At 38.7% G+C, this 23,959-nt stretch overlaps 1 protein-coding gene across 2 annotated transcripts in view; it reads right to left on the reverse strand.

The window, feature by feature from the left end:
- The window catches only part of MLLT4 (myeloid/lymphoid or mixed-lineage leukemia (trithorax homolog, Drosophila); translocated to, 4), a 92,566-nt gene that overhangs the window by 34,083 nt on the left and 34,524 nt on the right, over positions 1 to 23,959 (reverse strand). For both annotated transcript variants that reach the window (XM_010148059.1, XM_010148058.1), the window contains 7 exons: positions 19,663 to 19,808; positions 17,767 to 17,867; positions 14,212 to 14,477; positions 13,559 to 13,702; positions 11,178 to 11,376; positions 9,321 to 9,424; positions 6,740 to 6,826 (listed from right to left, as the gene is read on the reverse strand). In XM_010148059.1, coding sequence (XP_010146361.1) covers positions 6,740 to 6,826; positions 9,321 to 9,424; positions 11,178 to 11,376; positions 13,559 to 13,702; positions 14,212 to 14,477; positions 17,767 to 17,867; positions 19,663 to 19,808 — 1,047 coding nt within the window. The remainder of the gene's footprint in view (positions 1 to 6,739; positions 6,827 to 9,320; positions 9,425 to 11,177; positions 11,377 to 13,558; positions 13,703 to 14,211; positions 14,478 to 17,766; positions 17,868 to 19,662; positions 19,809 to 23,959) is intronic.

Here is a 23,959-nt window from a genome sequence, read left to right on the forward strand (position 1 = left end):
AAAAAACCCACAGCGCAAGGTTCCACATACTGCTGCTCTGCAGTTCCACGTGGATACAACTTAATCCAGTGTCACTGTGTGCACTATCACATGCTAGTAAGCACCCAAATTTCTACTCCGACTGAGAGCTTATTCATACAGGAAAAAGTCTTCACAAAACTTCTGACAGTCTTTTTCATTAAGGGGGTAAAAAAAATTAATTATAATGATGCATTAATATGTATCTAAATGTAAATTTGGAAGTTATTTGAATGTCTGGTAGAGGAATTCTAGCTGAGGCGTGTGCAGCGTAACTTTTGTAGGCTTGCTGGCAACTGCCTCCACACAGAAGGTATTAGTGCAAGGAGGAACTGGCACGTGAATTTTAAAGCCCTCTTTGCTCCAGGAGGCACTAAATACAAACGTCTGGGTGACCCATGTGCAGTATCAACCTAAATACGAGCGAATTAAAAAAAAAAAAAAAAGACACGCACTGTGCTTGAGCAGATCTGCGGTCTCACAGCTACTGAGAAGACAAGGCATGCTGTGCTGGCATAAGCTTTAGTTTCTATACAGCAAATGAAAGCATTAGCAAAATTTTATAGAACATCTACAAGGTACCAAAATTTAACCAAAATCCCCACTGGGGGTTACGAATCAACTAGAACCAGGCGACTTGCTAATACACAGCTACTTACTTGATCATGACGAAGACTAAACTGGCAACTATCTTATCCCTCTGAGACTGAGATATCTGTGCTGGCAATGACAATTAAATACTACATTTTATAACTTTAAGTTCTTCCTAAGAAGCCTGTTAAGGCAACAGCAGGAGCTCAGACTGCTGATGTGAATTAATATCGAACACCGGAAAAAAAAAAAAAACAAAACAAAACACAAACAAAGCAAAACTTCTAATTCTTCTTACTCAAACATTCCAATTAATTCATGCCAGGAGGAAAAAGGCAAAGATTTTCCTTAAATACTCAGAAAGCACAGACACAAGAAGAGTTCAGACACTGAGGTATCTAAAATCTTAAGACCTGTAACAGAAGAGCTACTGAACAGTTAAAAAAAAAATCCCATCAACTGTCTATATTTACAAATGCAGAGTAAAGAAAAACAGATTTTTTTCTTACATTACCAGTATTATTAACCAGAAACTTAATTTTCAAATTTTGGGAAAACAAAATATTAATATTTTTAAATTAATGTTTAAGCCTGTTCCTTTTTTACACAGAGCACCTATAAGATATTTTTAGAACAAACTTTCAGAAAAATTTCACATCGAAATGGATATACCTGGTAGTCCCAGTCCTCCTTAAATTTAACACCTTAAACTGACGAGCAACAGTTTAGAAGATAAAGCTTCAGAATAATTTGATTAGACCTTAAGAACAAACAAGGTAAACAAAAAAAAAAAAATTGTTTATGGTCAAGATGCCACATGCTTGTTTTTAGAAAAGTAAGCCCCTTCCAGAGAGTATTTACTGATGATCTGTCACACTCAGTGTCTGAAATGTTCCTATTAAAAAAGAAACACCTTGTCACCATCTCATCCTGTTTTAGCAAGCGCTATGAAGGTCTTTAATCTGACCATCTGCCCAGAAAACCTAAAAAACACACTCTGATTTATATGTCAGTATGGGCATATGTAAATATTTTAAGGTAACTTTTTCTGTTTTACTAGTAAGAGATGACTGAGCAAGACGTAGGAGCGTGCTATAGAAGAACTAAATAGCAGCATACTAGTGAGTATAACCAGCATGTGAAGATTAATCAGCAAAATCTGCTCTACCATTCTTGCAGAACACCAGAATCCCTTCTTCGGTGCAGGAGCAATATAAACAGAATTTAAATGCTCTGCTCTCTGAACGCACTGAACATAAGATATCCTATCTGCAACATATTTGCATGTTCTGGTCTCTTCCGAAGGGTCTACAGAATATTAAAAAAAAAAAATCTTATATATACCATTTGAGATGTCATTCTATTAAGACCTTATAAGGGGAAAACAGGCTTTTAGAGGAACCTGGATTAAAGCCAACTACTATGACAAGTAAACAGATCACAGGTCATGCTATTCATGCTCTGCCATAGTAAAACAGTAGTTATCACACCTGGAACTCTAAATATTAATAGTCACTTCCATAAATTTGAGAAGTGCATACAAAGCACAAGCTAAAACATTAGTTTTTTCTCTCTAGATTTTAGAAAGTTAGCTACTGACATCTGACTATATTTAACTGCATGCTGTATTACACTGCTGCTACACGAACAAGTAACTACTGGCAGGTTTAAACAAGCAAGAGAGCAGGAAAAAGTACAGGGATAGTATTTAAAACTTCAGAGGAAAACAGTCCCAACAGAAACCTGAACGGACTTACCATGGATTCTGTTCTTCCAACAACAGAAAACCACATTTTGATCTCCGGGACTACAGATCCTTGAAAGAAAAAGAACAATTCTCCACTTCTCTCTCAGCCCTCAACAGCAACTACCGCTCTAGTCTGCTGGATTTTCCAAGATACCCATCAAGATAAGTCGGAGCTGGATGCTATGACACAGTGTAGCATTTATCAACACCAGCTATAACCAATACAACAATATTCAGGCTCTTACGTAATCAGTTATGCTGTTCTGACTTCCATTTACTTTAGAGGCTTTATTAACCTTTGAAAACAGCTAGAAAAAACAAAAAGGGAGCCCTTTTGTACAAAAGGCAAAAAACCTCCAAATTAAACAGGAAGTAATGTGCTGGCCCGCAGATGGCTGAGGAGTCACATGCGAAAGCCCCCAAAAAGCGATATATTTTTAAAGTAAACTGCATGCACACGCTGCTTTCCAAATCATCTGGATCTCATAAAAACTTAAACCGCAATGTGGTTGGGAGTCAGGCAGCTTTTAACATCAAAACATCTTTCAGAGTCAGAGCAACCAAATTCTGCACACAACCTCAAAAAGCAATACGGTCCCCGATGCCCGACCACTCCTACCAGCTACGTTTCCACACACCTATGACAAAAGCTACTGCTAATAAAGCTACAGGAGAATTACTGTAAGAAAACATGCAACACCTACAAAAGGTTAGAACAGCAAGTTACCTTTCTGGATCACATCTGAAGCTACACAATTTAACTTCAAATAAAAATCACAACCTGTGCATTCAGTTTAAGAAATGCTGTTAGGTATTTTCCCAATTTAAAACAACCCCCCCCCCCCCAAAAAAAACCCAACCCCAAAAACAAACACACACAACACTGTTTGCAATGCTCTGGCACCCAACAGATGTTTCATAACTAAACTTGTTCTCTCTGGTACGTATGCATATAGCGTACATGCTTACTACGTGGTTGCTCAAAGGGGCTGTCCTGCCCCAGAAAACTCCCTGAGAGCAAAGCGAGGTAGATGAGGTGATGCGCAGCATTTCTGCTCTCTCGGCACTCCTGGCAGGCCTGTAAAACTTCTCTTTCGCAGCTACTCGTATTCTATGTAATTAGAAGTGATGTACTTAAACATTTTACCTGCCATTAGGTGGAAAGGGGATCAAACATGAGTCTTCCCCACCCAGAGACCTAACGCTTTCATACACTCCTTGGCTTACCTCCTTTGCTTTTTGTTTTCACATTGATGTCAATGTGCTTGCAGTCAGCCAGTATCACAAACTGAGCCCACCTTCTGCCGTAAGGACAGGCAGGTGCCCAGCATTTCAACCACGCCACGTCGCTCCTCTGCCTGTACAACCTTAGCTTCAACTCCCATCACCTTTGTCGATCGCCACAGGAAGGCGCGACCACCACATTTGGGGTGGAAGGGGTACGTAAGGTACAGTTACCTCGTTTCCTCATTGAAAACTCCTAATTGTCACAGACTTTATCTATCTACAAAACCTTGCAAATGAATAAAAACTCAAAGAATTACCAAACGATAAATTTGTTAGATGTTTCCTCAGAGATAAGCGCAGGTTACTAGGAAACCGCAGATTTTTTGCAATGGGTGGAAGGAAGAAAAGCAGCCAGCAGAATTCCTTTTCTTTACGGTCTCTGAGAACCTGCCCACTACATCCACCTCTAGAGAGTCACCAACCTATGTTTTAACCAACTCCATCCAAAGCCAGCGACAGGAACGAGGAGCCCATTAAGACTTCAGAAGAAAGGCAAGTCGGCACTGACACGCCAAGGCCTTCTCACAGCGCGTTACCGAGAGCAACTGCTTTGTCACATCGCAGGAAAAACACAACTGTTTTCTTAACCAAAGCTGCGTAGTTTCAGGGTTGTCTTTCGCTGGTTGGAGCAGGGCGACCTGTTGACCAGCCACTGCAATTTCCTTTGTTATGGTATTTCTGAAGCCCTCTAGAAACCAATAGTTCAATAAATGTAATTGGGTCAGCAATCAAACTGGGATCCTGTGTATGGCAGCAGTAACTGTGCATTTCTGAAGCCAAACAGGGGCTTTCATTTCTTCAGCTATAAGGTACTGTCATATGAGCATCTGAGAGCCACCATTTTACTACTAAAATGTTAGGAAAACCTAATCTCTCCACACACTTGCCTCTCCCTCTCATCTCAGATATTCTATCCAACTACTGTTTAGAATATTTCACCAAATAGTCTACTGGACTTCCTCCTGCATTTTCTTCAGCCAAAGGAAAAAAAGAGAATTATAGTTTTTATGCTGGTAAAAGATAAATAGCTTGATACATGTCAGAAAAATTATTAGTAAAACTTAACAAGACAGGAATGGAAAGAAAAAAAATCCACCCACTAATGCTAACTTCTCAGTCACACTCACTCAATTCTCTAATCTGTTGTGCTCTGGCCAGATTGAGAAAATTAATGCTTGCGTGTTCTTCCTTACTCTGTTATTTTTATGCAGCCTATTACAGGAAAAACATGCTATTAATTACTTACAATAAGCAACTTTGAATCACTTGAAATAACTCCTTGAAAATAATCCTATTTAACTACTACAGCAATTTGCTTCAACACTTAATGCAAGGCAATTACTTCTATCCAACGAACATTCTGCTGATTTCAAATCAAGCAGAAGTTTTCTATTCTACATACACTGAAGCCAAAATAAAAATCTGCCTCTTGCTTATTTCGGGTTGAGATTTAATACATAACCATTTTAAGATCAGAATTCCAACACTGTGGCAGGCACACGGCAGCAAGACCAAAAGTAATCAATGCCTGAACCAGTGTTTCTGCAATTGTGCTGAGATGAAGAATGCTTCTTCCATCACTGGTCACATTAGAAAAATCCTGAAATTGGATAAGTAACTTCTAAAAAAACCTTTCAAATCAAGCTTGCACACTGACCTGTAGCACTGTTAGATACTGCTAATGGAAGTATCAGGTGTTAAAACAGCATACAGAAGCCAGCTACACCCAGTGAAAAGGGAAACTTTTTCTCCTATTATATCCTGCTCCTCTGTACATGAGAAATCAGTTTACCAGTTTAAAGGAAAAAAAAAGTTTCCACTGCACATTTTGAAACATTGAACAGAAATGGAGATAACATTCACAAGTCTGATACTTACTTAATCTAGTGTATCTCAAGATCTAGTATTTGCTTCTCAAATTGTTAACCCACACCACCAAAATCAGAGCAGAATACCGAGTCACATTTTTCAGATCCTGAATAGCTTCCTCAGTAACTGGTGATTGTTAGCAACTACACCTGTATTCCTCTACAGATGTCACAAATAAATCTTAAAAGTTGATACCATGCAATATTACTGTTTCAAGACCAGACTATGAAATGTGTTGTAGGAAAAAAAAAACCCCACAGTGCTGTTTAGAAGCAATTAACTAGGTGAGGTAACTTAAAAGCAGTAAACCCCTGTTTATGTTAAAAGCAGTAAACCTCCGTGCATGTTTTCAGCCCATGCACAAAGTGCCAAGGAGGACTCAGCATTCTCAAGTTTCACCTACTACACAGTGAAGAGATGTTGGGAAAGACTTGCTGTCTGTTGTACACCACATAATTACAGCCAAGACTTTTGGGTATCACCACCGTGTAATTTATAACAAGCTTAAAACTCAAAGATTACGTCTGCCATGTGACCCAGTTAATGAAGCAAAGCCAAGCAACTAGTGGAGCCCTCCATCTGGTGGCTGGAGTTGCATGTGCATTCTAGACATTATCACCTAGTGCTACTAAAAGCAGCATACACCCACAATTTCGGCAAGTCAGGGCAAGAGGTGCACCCTCCTTCGCCAAGCTACTTAATATGCTGTAGTTCTCTATTATAAAGAAGGAAAACTGAATTCATACATGCATCTGTACACTCTGCAAGAGATAAGGTGTTGTCCTCACAGCAGAAGGTATACAAAATGTAATGTCTGTATTGGAATTATTTTTAAGTTGATGAGTGAATAAAATCCACCCATCTTACTCTGTATAGTTACTGCTTTTCTTTCCTAGATGCTTCTGCTAGTTTTCAGCAGAAGTGCTAGATAAACCTGTTTATTAATTCAATTTAAGTAACACTGCCAATCTTTGGTTCTGAAAAATGAATAAACCTGTAGTAGAGGTTTAAACTTAAATGTCGTCTACATCCGTACTACGTTTCCTCTTGTATTGGTCACATCTGCGTATTTCACAGAAACATTCTCCAGCCAGAATAAAAGTACGATCCACATGATGTGCACAACAAAATTAAGGGAAATAGATTTTTCATTAGCATTTCCTACAGTAGGCTGATTAAAAAAAGGCAGCGTTTTTCAGTAACACTTACACGAACTGACTTCCATACCTTGGCAGCAACAATGCTCAGGCCCATTCCATTCTGTTTTTTTAGTGTTACAGTGATAATTTCAGGTTCTTTCCTCAACGGCTGAGCCTATCAAACAGGGAAGGGGAAAGAAGAAAAGAAGACAAGAGTTCATATTCACTGTCAGGCTGGGAAAATTACTATGCAAACAGTTAATCTACAATCAAAACTAAGTTGTTAGTGCAGCAAAAGATCTCGCACCCTAAATAATATGTCTGGTACTCCATTTTAAAGGCAGAATTGCTAACATTTGATGGATGGATTCACACTATCGAGTACTACACCTGTGTTACGAACACTGCCAAAGCTTTGGAGTCTAACCCACTGTTTCTCTAATTCAGAGATTATTAATGATTCCTCATTTAAATGCAACAAGTCTGTAAAACTGTAGTAGGCCCTATTAGAAAGGTGAGGGTGATCTACACAGAGCTCAGTTTTTACTGCAGCATCTAGAAGATGTAATTCTACAAAGATATTAAGAGGCCAATTAATTTCAAAGGCAAAGTAAGAGTCTCGAAGGAAAATTCCAGAAATTTTCACTGCTGAAACCTCTGTAACTCGGAAACAGCCCAAGCCCCTATACACAGTCAGTAATTCTTCTGTGTCTTCGCAACATCACCAGTTCCTTGTATGCAAAAAGCTGCCAGTCTTCATTAGCTGAGGCAGGTGAATTAAAGCACCCTAGCCTGCATTCATGTTAAAACCTTCTAACTGCAAGTTCCACAAGACCCCTGACAAAGTAAAAAATCTAAGCAAAGGAAATTAATTTTTTAAAAAAACAACACTTTTTGATCAAGTTCGAGAAATGCAAGTCATTTTTAAGCTAGGAGTATTCCAGCACTCCTGTGCCAAGGACGTCAGAAAGACAGAATTGAACAAAAACCATACACATTGGAAAAGGTAAGCCACCAGGAACATAACTTTTCCATTAGTCTATACTGAATTTCTCTCTTGGACTAAGAATAGAAGAAATTCTCCAGGGAAAATTTGAGGACGACTGCCTAGCCTGGGCAATTCCCAAGACTACCAACAGTAGCAGAATTGTGAAAATAGTTTTGGCTTGGAAAGGGGGGAAAAAAAAAAAAAAAAAAAGAGAAAAAACAAACCCCCACCAAACACAAAAGACCTCATCACAGCTATAAAATGGAACACTTAGCTAGTGTTTAGATTACACAGATGTGTTGCACCAAGAGGTGATTCTGAACTGGCATTTAGAGCACTGCTCAGACTCCAAGACAGAGTTTTAGAACTCTGACGCTTAGCACATTCAATTAACATACATGCACTGAAGAATGATACAGATCAGGTTTTTTTTAGCAGTCTTACATGGTATTCCTTTCCATGGATTAATGAAATGGTAGCATCCACTCATCCTGCATTTCTTTATCAAGCCTTTTTAAGGAAGACTGCAAAACTCTACTTGAGCTTTTTCTTAATGCGAGGAACCCCAAGTACCCAGTATAACATTTCATGATTTTTGTTTCCACTAGCTCTAAAAAACCACATTTATTTGGAGCAACAAAGGGAGGAGGCAGAGCACAATGTCCAAGAATTTCTCTGCTTATTTTCCTCAGCCAAATGCCCATTTACCAAGACCCCAAGCCTGCAGAGCCTGGCTTATCAGTTCAACACTGGGCTCTGCTGTATTAGTCAGAGATTCAGGAGACGCTCTCTTCTGTAAACATGTTCTTTAGGCCACTGCAGCAAGACTGCATAATGTCATCTAACAAATGTCAGGTTCTGAACAGAGTAAATGAATCTTCCACGACCTTCTGAATAGTGAGGGGCATGTATTTTTCACAGAAGGCCTTAGGAACATAATCCTAGTTTCACACTGGCCCTCCTGATTTCACTGAAGTACTAATTATAAATATGAAGCTATTTCTGTTTAGTTGCTCTAAAAATTATTTTATACAAAGCCACCCTCTTTCCAAAGCCAAGCTGTTCTGTAACTTTGATATTCTTGTTTATCACACGTTTAAAACAAACCCAAAATCCCAAACATAAATAAATCCCGCAAAAAAACCCAAACACCCAAAACCAAAACAACCACACCACAACACAAACAAGCCACTTCACATTTAAGTGAAACCCTTTTTTAATTAGTATAACGAAAAGGAAAAATAAAGACTTTTTCCTGAAAAAGTAGTGGAAAAGAAAATAGTACCAGATTACCAGTTAATTAATACTAAACATTTAGCTGATAACTGCTGGTTTATAAATAAAAGTGGCCTGCGGCTCCATTCAAATTACAAGTTATCTACAGACACATGCCCATATGAATTTTTGTCTGTGTTTAAAAGGAGTTTCTTCTCTGTTCACCCCCAGGGTGTGGGGGGAACATAACAGACGAAGCTTGCTTAGGTGAGAATTATATCATGCCGCAGCCTAGAGAGACTTATAAAAATCTGCAAATGGTTCCTCAAATTCACCAAATCACTGGTGAACTGCATATTTAATAACGAAGCCTGTTCTTCCTAATAAGGACTTCAGCTCATCACATAAACCACAGTGGCTTCCCAAGGTATCACTTTTGACAATTATTCACTGAATCGATACTCACTAGCTCAGCATTCTCATGTGACAGGTGACTCTCGTAGTCTGCACCTTCAAAGTATATTGTCCATGTGCCTGGTGACCGTGGATGAGGTGTTAGTCTACAAAAACCTAAAAGAGAAAGTGGAACATCAACACAGTCGCGGTATATTCTCAACAAATTAAAATCAAATAGCCTGCCACAAGGAAACACCAAATAGCAGTATTTATCTTTTTATTTATCTTCTGTTAATGTGTTGAATCTTGTATCTTAAATGCCCTTACGTGTTTCACTGCAATTTTATGGTATCTACGAAATCCTACAGTTCTATAGCTCCTGCTTCTGAGAAACATACATATTTAAAAACACTACAAGCTTACAGAAAACTCTTGGGCTGCAACATATTGTGTGTACCAACCAGACTCAGAAGAGACAAACGCCGAGTCATGTTTTACAACACAAACCACCAAAACTCTGCATTAAGACAGCAGCACAGAAATTCCCTGCTTTGCAGAGAGTTTAGCTAACCAGTCGCAGCACAGATTCGGCCAAAGCTAACCTCTGCCTGGACTCATTACTTTTTTAATGCAATTATGCAATTCGAAGTGAAGTTTTGTTTGATTTTTTTCATTAATTGAGCATTTCCCAGAATTTTGAAATAGGAGCCAAAGCAGCTGAGAAGTATCCAACACTGTCTTAAATCAGGGACACTGAGAATCCACATCACAGTCAAATTGCAAATCCCTCCATCCAAATAGGTGAGATTCTCCACCTCACGAAGACCATCTTTTAGCAATTCAGTTTACACTGATTTACTGCGAACCAGTCCCTCAGTGTAATTTAAAGGATACCTAAAAAGTAAAATTCGGAATGTGTATGCATTAAAAAGGCCTCACTTGCAATAGATTTACAGATGTTTGTATGGCAAATGAATTATACCTACTAATTAAAGAATTTCTTCTACTAATCTCTAGTCTCAAGACCTGTACCTCACTGTACTTTCAAAACAGTCAGTATCCTACTTTTTTTTTTTTTAATTGCAAAAATAAGGCTTTTCTATAAATTAAGTTGGAACCAAGAACTGCAAAACTTCACTGTAGGGACACAGTAAGTCTGCTTTGTCAATAGCCTTCTTTGTTGTCCTACAGACCATGATATTCCCATGTAAATTTTTGAACAACTGCTTTTTTAAGCAGAAAATTATTAAGAAATTATGTAACAAAAAAGCTTCTAATAAAAAGGAAGTAGCGTAAGATAAGGATGATAACTTGTTCATTCACTGTACATGCTCTCACAGATCCCTGGCTTTATTTTCTCAAGTTCAGGTCACTTTTGTCCAACCACAAGAGCTCTCTATTCACCATCTGAAATTTTGTTGGGGCTACAAATGTCCAAGCCATATATACTTACAATGATGAACATTAAAAGAACTATTTTAAGCATGTGTTTTTTTAATGTTACACGGAAGCAGCCAATGAGCAAATAAAAGTGAATTTATTTAATTCACACTAGCTTTAAAAATAAGTTAACTGCAAAATTTCTGAAGTATTACAAAATTTCATCTATGTAAATTTTTCCTGCTCTAGTACCACAATACAAAAAAGCTCTGGAGCAAAGGTAAAACAAAGTTTCAGTAGGCACTGTAACTCAGCACTGCTTATTTAGAACCTTGAAAGTGAATTAAAGGGACAGGGAGAAAAGGTAAAGATTAAAAAATCCTGCATACTTTTTACAGGCTGCAAAAGCGAGCACTTGAAGAGCACAGTATAAAAATATCAAAACAAAGAAAAAGAAAGTGGTTTACAATTAACTAAAATATATTTTGCATTCTGTGTTCACTACACCAAAAAAAGATCATCATTGTAAATCACCAGAAGAACTAACCCCTCTGACAGAGTGGATCTAAAAATTCTTGTAAACCACTTGGAACATTTCTGACGACATCGCAGGAATAGCCATCTTCTGGTAAAAGAAAAGGCAGCTGTAAGTCAGGATCCTCTTCCAGCTGAACTTCACGGCCATCGCTGCGAGCAAGTTCATCAGCCGTATTTTCTGCCACAGTTACTACATTCTCTATCAATTCCTAGACAGAAGGAAGAAAGGCATTGTCAGTATAAAGGGATAATTTTCATTAAGGAAAAATAACATTAAGAAAATAAGAGTTTTACATGCTCCACTATGCATACTCATTACACTGCACTGCTTTATTTCATTAAATCCCATAGATCATGTACTTAGAAAATATAAACAGAAGCAATAATTTACTTCAGTATTTTCAAAACTTGTGGTGCACCGTTTTACTTGATCAGAGAGCTCTATTTAAAAATATATAGCATAGAACACGCATGTGCAGAGGGCGAAATCACAGGCAGATCTAAAATTCTGTTACTTTGTTGAGCGTATAAATACTTTTGTAAGACTAAATATATAGAAAAGGACAACTTGTGTAAACCAGGATTTTCAGCTCCACCAGGACCCATCTACCCACAGATGACAAACCGCATACACAGTTCTCTGGTTTGGAAGTTTTTAAGGCCTAATTTAATTCTACATTTTCTGGGAGCTCAATACAATGTGAAGGATCCCTTAAGATAGATGTCTACTTTTTAAATCACACTGTAGAAGGATGCAACCCAAGAGCAGGATTACTCAACATGCCTCAGGGAACTTCAAAGTTTTACATCTGGTGCACAACCAGTTTCTCTCTACAGCTTCTACTTGGCTCCCAAGACCAGTTTAACAGTTTGGTCTTAATCTCACCCCAGTTACACGAACGCACAACTCGGAATCTGTAATTCTGATACAAGGATTTTATTACTGGAACGCAATGCAGAACTCTGTTGAGACAAACCCACGTAAGCGTTCTCATCTGAATGTTTGGTTTCAGCAGATTTCCAGGGGGAAGTCAGATAAACGCAGCCTGTCTTTAGAAATGCTCTTCAAGAAGGGCCTTTTTACCATAGAAGGTGCGAATTTTTAAAAGAATTAGCTCAAAATAAGTATGTAGAAATAAACACATTTATATTCCTTTGAACAAATTCCCAGTCTTAAAGAAATTCCAAGCTTTTTTCAGATTTGGCAGCAATAAGGCAAGAGTTTGAGTGTACAAGTCTTTTTCGCAGCAAGGAGCAAAGACATCCCAAATACCACTTCAGCACACCGGGACAAACTAGCCATATTGCAGTCCTCCGTCTGACAGGAAAATTTGTCAAATCTAGCACTGTATTTCTTTGGGGGTCCCTAAAGAACAACAATAATGAACTGCGGTATTCTACCCATGTGTAAACAGGAAACATAAGCTATGCTCTTCAGCAGAAGACTTTTAGGTGTGGTAGCCAATACATAAAAATATATCCAAGCTACAAGTGCCCCTTAACACCTTTAGAACCATTGTATTAGTACCTTTGATTTAATAAACAGACTATCCAAGGTTATTAAAAACCAGGCTTTGTAAACAATGCATTCAGTTATCAATATTAAGATTGTCTTCACCTTTTAAGATTTTTGAGACCAGTCAACTGTCCTGCAGTTCGGGTTTACCTTAACAGTTCTCATCCACATATGATTACAGTTCTTCAAGGAACATGACACCTCTTTTGACTTTTGCCAAAAGGATGTGGATAAAACTTAGAACAGTCAGTTATGTCTTAAATATCAAGATAAAAACCAGTTCTGAAAACAACACACATCCATGTATATATCTCTACATACATGCTCCATGTATCAATCTGTCCATCAAAGGACGATCTGACTGTTCCTTATGTGAAGGAATTCAAGAATCTGAGATTTTTGCATCCCACATGTAAAAAAGCTTAAGTCTACCTGCTTCTTTCATCTGATTTCTATAGCCAAAATTTCAATCTTTGTTCCCTGTGGTTATACACAGAACTAGCTTTAGGGAGCGCCCTGTGAACCTCTCCCTTTACTGCCTTACTGGATTTCATCCTCAAATGGTATAAGATGCAGTGACACCTCTCCGAGCATGCCCTACACAGAGTTACTTTACATTCCAACTCGGTCTAAGCCAGCTTTTTGGTAATATCCTGCTCCAGACTCAGTGAAGCACCCCTGAAGTCGGTAGCCAGAAGCAGGATGATGCCACTGATACTTCTCATTGTACAGAGAGCAGATTGCCCACTCTGACTCTTCTCGTAACAATTCCAAACCAAGCAATAATCGGAGAGCTATTTTCACCCAGTGTTTTTGCTTTAACTCTACATTCCTCAGGTATGTTAAACAGCATAGTAAGTAGTAGAGAGACTTACTGTTGGGATGAGTGGTTCATCTGGAGCACAGTGATAATTCTGCAGCAAAGCTTGTAGCTGCAGAGAATTCAGTTTAAAGCAAGTACTGTTAATATTTGGAACATCTGCATGTGAATATTTGTCCATGGTAAGCAGCGTGGTTGCCTGGGAGAGGAAAAAAAAGTCATAGGAGACAAATCCAAATCAGAATGAAACCTTAAGCCTTGTTTCTGAGTTTCCTTTAGATGAGATCAGAAAAGACAAAGCAAGAAGCCAGACTTGTTACAGAAGCAACATAAATATCCTCAAAACAACCATTAAATACATCTCCTATACCTACAGGATGAATTAATAGTAAACCTACCATAAATGAGACATATCAATTTTTCAGCACACTTCTTGTCTCTGTTCAGCATAGTTATAGCTCAGACTTATAAACAGAAATTGAACAGCATGTTGGCTAAAATCACTAATTATTAATTTCACTTGTAAATTAAATATTAATGATGTTGAAAACATATTTTGTGTCTTTACATGCTACCTCAACATTCCAGGATTGATTCACACGAACTACACTTGTCCACATGCTATTCTCTAGTAACACAGAACACACAAATACTAGTTTTGAATATACAATCGTGCGAGAAGTGTTGATCAGAAATACACACACTCACCTGCACTATTCTGCTCAGGTGGCAATCAGCAGCCAATTCTAAACCCTGCTTTTCGGCCCAGGCTTCAATATGGCCCAACTGTTGACGAACAATAGCTCCCCAATAATGTGAACATAACCCTGAATCTGGGGCTGTAACTAATCTGTTAAAAAGCCACATGTTGATAAAATGAAACAGCTGGGAGAAGAGCTGTATAGTCAGAGCAGCATTCACTCTACATCGTCGCAAGAGGGACATCGCTCCAGTCAATGTATGCAGCACATCATCTACAGAGAGAAACCAGAAAGTCAATCACATTCACATACTGCAGTGTACAACTGGTTTAGGCCATAAATAATAATACAGAGATGCCCAACCCAGCCTGGTGAATTCTAGATGGAATCTATATGTATTTAAGTTATGCAGACTTTCAGAAATAAATTTACTGCTTCATGTTTTTTAAGATGGAGCCACATTAAACTGATAGCTGAAATATGTTTTTTTAACTCCTAAAGTGAAAATAAATTCTTTTAATGAAATACTTAGTATTACAAGTGTACCATTGGTTATATCTGACACTTAAATCACGTCCTCCCCTGATTAAACTAATTTTTTTCTGTTATTTCAGTAACAAGCTAAAAACAAATGCACATTGCAATCATTCCACAGCTCCTTGAAGTATCAAAAATTGTATTCAAGAATTTCAGCAAAGACTATTTTCCTTGCATGATGTACTTGAACTGCAGAACAGAATCTCCAGAATCTAAAGAACACATTCATTTTTAAAAATATTATTCAAATTTCCTTTTGCACATTAGTTCACTGCAATATTACGTAAAAGCAATAGGGTCTTCCTGTTAACTTCACCAATAGCAAACGTTCTTCTACACTTCCTAGCACAATACATTAATGCAAGCAGAACATTTATCTCCAAGCCTTCTTATAAGGCAATACTTTTATCTGAAATCTTTATTTCTGAAGACCACCTAATTAACTTCAGCATTGAAACACAGGATTATGACTGAAAAAAAATTATCTCTGTAAGACAGAAATCTATAAAGCAGCCCAAAACCAATGGAAATAATGAACATCATCTGCCTTTATTCTGTTGTCAGTTTGCTACTTTTTCAGGGTTCGTGTCCCAGAAAGTTCTCTCTCTCAGAGCACAGGGCACTAAAACCAAAACAGTACGTCTTCATGTTCTTCCTTCTATGTTCAACACAGGAAAAAATGCAATTGCAGCAAGCTTAACATCCAAGAGACCAGGAAGTATATATGAATTTTGTATAAATACTCTTCATAGTTGAACAGAGTGACTGTACTTAACTCCGCAGATCATCTTTACTTCAACTACTCAGAATGTCACTATCGTCTTAACTCTTCCTAACCTTTTATCCCTGATTAATCCCTTCAAACTTGATTATTTTTTATATTTTCCATTTTCTTATTTAGTTATCAGACTAGACAATGTAGGAGGCTCTCGCTTTTCCCATGAAAAGCACAACAGGGGGATCCTATCTCACGGCCCTGCGCATGAATGTGCTCAGCATGGAAAACAACCAGAGGCGTTACAAGTCTGAGCAAAGTCACTGAGCTAGGATTACAGACACAGTGGGATAGCACACACAACCAGAATACTGTGATGGACAGCAAGAGCCCAGGAAGGCTGACGCCACTGCACATCCCTACGGTATTTGAAATATTGTGGCAGGGATCCTTGGCAAGAAGCGAGCTTAACCTTAGTATCTGGGAGGTAGTTTGCCAGATGCTCCCATAGCATTCTCAGAGTGAAACTGCTGAGGCAAGGACTGGATAAGCAGATGATAGATGTAGGTAGGGAACTGGACCACTGGACTTGGTGGATTTGCAGATATGAAGTCCATTTGGCAGTCCGCTCTTAGTGGCTTCCCTCATGGACTGAGGCTGGGACTGACACTGTTTAGTGACTTGATTAATGACCCCACCTGGAGTATTGCGTCCAGCTGTGGAGCCCTCAACATCAGAAGGACATTGACCACTTGGAGCGAGTCCAGAGGAGGGCCACGAAGATGCTCAGAGGGCTGGAGCACCTCTCCTATGACAAAAGGCTGCGAGAACTGGGCTTGTTCAGCCTGGAGAAGAGGAGGCTCCGAGGAGACCTCATTGCAGCTTTCCAGTATCTGAAGGGGCCTACAAGGGTGCTGGGAGAGGACTTTTTACAAGAGCCTGTAGTGATAGGACAAGGGGTAACGGGTACAAATTGAAATCAGGGAGGTTTAGATTAGATATCAGGAAGAAATTCTTCAGAGAGGGTGGTGAGGCACTGGAACAGGTTGCCCAGAGAAGCTGTGGATGCCCCATCCCTGGAAGTGTTCAAGGCCAGGCTGGATGAGGCTTTGAGCAACCTGGTCTAGTGGAAGGTGTCCCTGCCCATGGCAGGGGGGTTGGAACTGGATGGTCTTTAAGGTCCCTTCCAACCCAAACCATTCTGTGATTTTATGATTCTATGACCTGAGTGACTGGATGGAGTGCGTTCTCAGCAAATTCGCCAATGATACCAAACTGTGGGGAAATACTGATGCACTGAAGGGCAGTGGTATTTTGCAGAAAGGCCTCAGTAGGCTGGAAAAATGGGCTGACAGGGCCTTCATGAAGTTCAAAGCCAACTGCCAAGTCCTGTATCAAGGAAGGAGTAAGTCTATGCAACAGTATAAGCTGGGTGCCATGTGGATAGAAAGCAGCTCTGCTGAAAGTGATGTAGAGAGCCTGGCAAACATCAAGCTGAATGCAATTAAGCTGCATATCCTTGCTTGCAAGGTAGCCAGTTGCATACTAAGCTGTTAAGTTAGCAGAAGTGAAGCCAGCAAAAGGGAGGGAAGCAGTCCCTCCTATGCATTCAGCGTTTGTGAGACTGCATCTGGAGCACAGCATCCAGTTTTAGACTCGCAGCACAATTAATGGAGCAAATTCAACAGCGAGACACCAAGATGATTAGGGGGCTGGAGAAAAAGATTTAAAAGAGGGACGGAGAAGTGGATTTGGTTTGTCCTGAGGAAAGAGAAGGCTAAGAGTACAGCTTATTGCTGTCTTCGTCTAACTAATGGGAGCGTTCACAACAAGATCTCGGTCCAAGGTGCACAGTGGTACCACAGAACAACAGACAAACCAACACAAAAAATGCAACAAGGGAAATTCCAATTGGATACAGGAAAAGTATTTTCAGCATGAGGGTGGTCAAACATGGGAATAGGTTACAGAGAGATGATGTGGCATGTCCATCCCTGAGTGGAGATTTAAAACTCAACTGTACAATACTCTGAACAACTTAACTCAGTTGCACTTGCCTTGAGCAACACACTGGATTAAATCACATCCAGAGGTTCCCCTCCACACGAAATTATTCCATGATTTTCAAACCCCATACAGATCATATGAATGTCACTACTGTCCTTTCTTATCATCCATACAAAAATGATCCTAACAATTCTCAGTGGTTAGGGAAACTTGTAAATGTCATATCACTGTTAAGAATTTTTTTTTTAATTACTAATTAATTGTATGGTTTAAAAGACAAAAGAAAAGGTCATGTTGTCTAACCTATTTTAGGCCTCTGAGGATTATTTTCCTCTGGATCATCAAGAAAAAAAAATGCCGGCATGTAGTTATTAAGCTCTGACTGCAGACAATGAACCAGGTACCTGGAAGGAATGGGGGGGAAAAAAACCAAAATGTTTAAATCCTGTATATGTTCATTATGAATGCTTCTAAATAAAAGAGATCTATCAAATTACAAGATTCCTGAAACCAGTGTTATATACGTGACTACAGAGGATCAAATAATACTTTTTAAAAGGCCAGAGACACCAGTTCTCCCATACCTTTCCTATGAATGTTGGAAAAAGAATTAGGTTATCAGGGAAAAAAATCACAGCGGCTTAAATGCAGTATCACTACCACACCTGTAAGCAACATTCATACGCTACATAAAGAGATGCTGTGTGGACAAACTTATGTAAGATTGCAAAAACTATTTTTTTGAAACAGCAATACACTATTCTCTGTCTTAAAATCTACACTAGTAGATTCAAAAAAGTATTAAAAAAAAAATCCTGTTTGAGCCACTACACAAGATCCTGAAACGCCCCCAGTGTTCTGTGTCAACATTTTTTTGATTCTTGTATTTACCTTTATCTACAGTGAAATGAAAAGCCTGTTTTAGTATTCTTTCTCTTCTAATAATTAAACATTTTCTTTAACACTGTTTCTGATAATTGATTTATACATTTTCTGTTAAGAACTGAAACCATCAAATTGTTATGTTACCTATGGCAAAAAGGTATAGCTTCATGAAGAATAAGTTAGAATTACTTTAAAAATTGAAAGATTTTGTCAAAATAGCTACTTGCTGTACCCTATTTTCTGTAATTCACCAACGGGAGGTGGGGGGGTGGGGGAAATACCTGTAGGATTACATACAAAGTGGTTTGGTGCTTCTCTGATACCTTTCAGTGGTTCAGAAAGCAGTGATAATGTTTCACATACCACATTACTCACTGCTCTTTAGTGCAATACAGCTCCCCTTAAAGATAAAGAGTTAAATCATGGTTAGGTCTCCCAATCCCATCACCGTATAAAAAAGAAGAAAGATTATATTCTGTGCTACTACAAAATGAGAAGACTATATTTAGAATATACACAGCCTTCCCCCACTTGTAGGATGTCTAAGTCACCCAAGGCACACTGGGACTTCTCTACACATTGGTTTCAGAGACAAATTTGGTGAGAAAAACCTTATTCAATACTGGCTTGTGAGGAAAAAACAGAAGGTTCTAAATATGTACAAAAATGAAGCCTTTCTTGTTGATTAGCACTGTGCTCACTCCATACTGTTCTCTTTGTTTGAGGATCCTTTCCACAGAGGAATTCTCTTCCCACTGGATACTTCATTCAATTTGTCTTTTAATCAGTATTGTAATTGCCTGACCTGACTTGCATAGGTTTATTTTAGCCCAAGCCGAAACCTATCTTTACGTTTTTAAGAAAAAACTGTGCAAAAAACCCACTGTGCAAACTGCCATTTATGCAAATTATGAAAGGAGTAGATTACAAATATAATTAGAAGCCCTTAAAGAGCACAAGGTTCATTAGAGACCCATAAATATTTAAGCCTATGTATTTATATATGAACAGTAAAAATAACATTTCCTCACATCCTCATAAAAACCTTAATTTAAAAGACAGCAATCAACCCAAACTAAAATTTAAATAGCAGCTAACAGATCAAACTCCTTGCACAGCACAGTGATCCATACTCCTAAAACAAAATACTTGTCTCAGAGAGTAAGTCTAGCCTCTCTTAAGTCCTCCTTGCAGATATTTAACAACACACAAAACATTATTGCTACACAGAAATGTGGCAAAAAATGTTAAGTTATTCTAAAACTCAGAGAAACACAGAATACGTTAGGTGAAACAGAAGTTGGACTGCCTTACTTGAATGCCATTTGAACCAAGTGTGCCAAAACATCTTGTGCGTCCACAGTAATTCGGCTGAGATCTCGGTCCTGCTTTATGAAATTCAGTAATTCAGATGCATTTGCCATCCAAAAGGCAAGTGCCCCAGCAATATTCTTCTGTTTCTGTAAGCAGAAAGAAGCAAGAAATAATAGAGAGAAATAGTTTTCTGATAAAGCATGACAGCTTAAAAAGGCTCCAAAAGATAGACCAGTACCTCTTCCCATTTCACCAAACATATCTCAGATACCAGATATTTGCAAAATGTTTATCTGTAATACTGCAATTGCTGTAACCGTTAAGTTCAGTTTTAAGACGTTCACTGAACATAGGAAATTCTGTTAAATTGCCAATAGTCATACCGATAAAGCCACGGCATAAGCATCTAGTTACGGAATGCTAAGAGCTTAGCGGAATGCAGTATCTGGTAATCTGTGCACTTTTAAGCGCATATTCACTACTGCCCACTGCCACCCTGATACTGCGCTCACTGGCTTGGATACCACGTGACTCAGTATCAAGTACTGATCTATCTCACCATCTCCCGACCACAAATGCCAGGCCAGGCAACCTCAGATGAAATCCAAAGAATAGGAACCACAAACAACAACAACAGAAAATAAAGGGAAGAAAAAGAACTTTGGTCATTTCATATCCACATTGAAGTGCGTTAAGCAGAAATTATGGAATGCCGTAAAAGTTGCCAAGTCAAAAAAGGATTTTAGTACTGCATGTTCCAGTTGCTGAATGAGTGTTATGAACCGTTCAAGTCCAGCTGTTTGAGTATTGTATTTTGATATGGAAGCAGCATGAGAAACTGAGCTAAGCCAACATAGCTAGGATCAGTTCCCAGCAATATATCCTACCTGATCAACCTGGTCTACCTCCTGGAGAAAAACGGACGAAGGAAATCAAACAGAATAGAAGAAAGAAACTTGTAAACAATCATGATAGCTTTAGAAATCAAACACTAAATATGAAGGTACAACACTTATGTTCACAGTTACACACAGATGCATTTATCAGTAGCTAAGATGCAACTGAGCCCTTTTAAAAAAGGAATTATTTTAACAGGACTAGTAGCACAACAGCTAAGAACTGAAGTGCCCAGATGTCACAATTAATTCAAGGAATGCCCTAGACTAGTTGACATCCCAGGCTAGTCGGTTATTCCATGCTCAGTGCACCACAGAAACCCTGCAGGACTTTTTGCAGGCGATGGGATAAGTAGTCATTCAAGTAACAGATCCAGGGAGCTATTTGCCCACACTGCTGCAATGAAGACAATGTGCAAACACACACAAAGGGGGATAGAAAATCTCTACCAGGAAAAAAACAACCCAAACGCAAAACACAACAAAACCAAACACACACACAAACAAAAACCTAAAACAAAACAAAAAAATAAAACATCTAGGACAGATTTAATACATGGCTTCTCAATTAAAGAACAAAAAGACTGTTTTAAACAACAAAAAGAGTCAAATGAAATATCACACTAAGCTGCTTAAATGCTGGTATATAAAACTACAGAGTTCAGTAAACAAACAAAAAAAACCTCCACCAGATATGTTTGTCTGATTAGTTAAAACTGAGTTCTTCATTAATTCCTTTTGGTTTTCTATTCAGACCCCTCTCCCCCACTGGCAACACAGTAAGCTTAGAGGCAAAAACATGACGTTTGCTGTTACTATTATAATCTTAGTTACATCTTAAGGGAAAAAAAAAAAAATCCCAAATTGCTGCAGTGCTTTTGTTTTTTCCCCCCTTTCTGACCAAGGCACTCTGAACAGGCTGAAGACGTGCTGTGTTGAAGATGAAAGGAGATGCTCCTTCTACAAACATTAAGATTTGAAGATGATCAGAAATGCTACAGAGTGATTTGGAAAAAAATAAAATCAGGATACAAGAAAAATGCCTTTTTAATATGAATTAAGTTTTTATTCCTAGATTTTCATGGAAAGCACTTAGTGTTCTCATAGATCTCTCTAATTTTATCCTTATCCCATATGAAGTCTTCTGTAATATCTGTATACGCTAATGCAAAGACTACAGGAAGTCAGAGACTTAAAATCTGTTAGCAAGTACTTCTGAGTAACTCCAGAAAGCTATCAAGTCTCCTTACGATCTAGGCAGGCAAAATTAAGATCTAACTAATTTATTTTACTCCCACAAGAGTTTGTGCACTTTCCCTCTCCATGTGCTTTGGGTGCCTCCCACCTGTCTTCAGTTTTTCACACCCTCAGATCCCTTTCTGTGCAGGCAGGCTTTTATAGTCAAGACATACAAAAGCTACTGTGATAGAGGCTTATTGCATGGTAGTTAACCGTGACAGCAATCAGTATAACCACTCACTCTACAGCTTAGAGGCAGTAATTCGACTTAGCTTCGCTAGTACTGTTTACAGTCCACTAAAACAGGCCCCAGCTAATGACAGTTTCCTGGTCAAGCTCTAGAATCAATGCGTTTCTTTATCTCCAACTCATTAACCTTCAAATTCACTGAAGTTCTACCCTTTCATCACACTTGTACTTTTCCCCCTTTCCTCCAGCTTCTTCAGCATGGCATTTGGAAGAACCTCCTCTCAATTTGCTTCAACCTCCAACTCTTTTCAGTTTATGTTTTGCAACTAGATAACATCTTTCACAAACCACAAATGCAGCTACTGCTTCCTTGCTGACATCTTCATTAAATTTTAGGTTGGAGATTAGACTGCAATGACAGGGTTGCAAGGCTGTCGAAACAGCCTTTCACAAAGAACTGTCCTGACAAACACTTGGTTTTAACAGTTCTGCAATACTTTTTTAGCAGGTTTATATAAACTACACTTGCTTGCAACAACCATAAGGCTGGACTTGATTAGGGAAGCTCTTCTCAGTGCTGTAAATAAATGTTTTCGCAGGATAATCTATTTTTTAGCTTTCATTGGTTTTCAAATCAAATTGACTTGAGCCCACCTCTCTAGTACAGAGAGCAGCTACATGCTTATCCATTTGAGTTCAATACAAAGAATGCAGAACTTTCTTTGCTTTCCCACTCTACCCATCACTATCACCCCAAGTCCTTCTGGGGTCACTGTTACTAGTTTACATTAATTATATAAACTGAGTGACTTTGATTCAGCTCTGTAACTTCAAGATTATATCTGAAGTCTGCCCTTTCCGTGTTTACTTTCCGTTCCCACCACTAAATCGTTTATGTTCAGGTTCTTTGCATTTCATGTTCCCTGCTACTGCCACAGTTTCGCTCATCCACAGCCAGATTTTTTTTTCTTATGTGAAGAACCCAAATATTTAGCTTTTGATATCATTTGTTTTATCCAATATCCATTTACCACGGCATCAAGACTCAAAGCAATGTACTAGTTCTGCACTTCAGATTCAAACCACCTTTCAACCTCTCATCACCTTCAGAGTGTACAGGAAAGGCTAGTCTTTGTTCTCCTACTGTAAAGCGTCTTCAACACCAACACACTCTCCCATTCTTTCTTGTGAAAGGTGGGAGCCTGATGTCACTGTTCACAGACCTGTCTAATTATAACATTCTTTCTACTGAAAACTCCATTAAATCTTTACAAAACCTAAACAAAAGCTGAATGGTGACTTCCATGACACTCTTGTTGTTTACCTTCCTCTTCTCCCTTAATCAGCCTGTTGTGTAACACTTGCATCATAAATTCCCTAAAGCAGGACTGATGCGTTTGCTATGCCTGTACCCTGCCTAGCGCCACAGGGTCCTTGCTCTATCTGGGCTACTATGGCAGTACGTTCTGCAACAAACGTGCATCTTTTAATAAAGGGAGAAATACATTTCTGTTTTTCCTCCAAGAAAAACCTGCAGACAAAGAAGTTACAATAATTAAGTTAGTAAGGATGCCTGACCTACCACTCCTTTTTCAGGGAATGGCTGCTACCTTTTATGAACAGCTGCACAATGCCAGGTATTTTCTAATTTCATAGACGACCCAGTAGGATCTGCATTCCTACACAAAACATCACTCCCCCTGTGCTTCTGTGCAAGCCTTGCACACGTAAGAGCAATAGCATCAGACTACACGTGGGATGCTGGAACATCTGAGAACTTGTATTTCTCTTTATAAGGTAACTGTGTTAGCTCGGTTCAATAGGTCCAGTTTTATTGCCATTTTTTGTGGTTATAGAGGTTGCAAAAGTAACAAGAACAAAATTTAAAACTCCTGTTTCTTTTTAAGATGTTCTCATTCACACAGTGCAAACAACTGCTATCTATACGATATCCTTTAATAAGCACATCCAAC

This window comes from Eurypyga helias, unplaced genomic scaffold (assembly GCF_000690775.1).
Source record: "Eurypyga helias isolate BGI_N326 unplaced genomic scaffold, ASM69077v1 scaffold6083, whole genome shotgun sequence".
NCBI lineage: Eukaryota > Metazoa > Chordata > Aves > Eurypygiformes > Eurypygidae > Eurypyga > Eurypyga helias.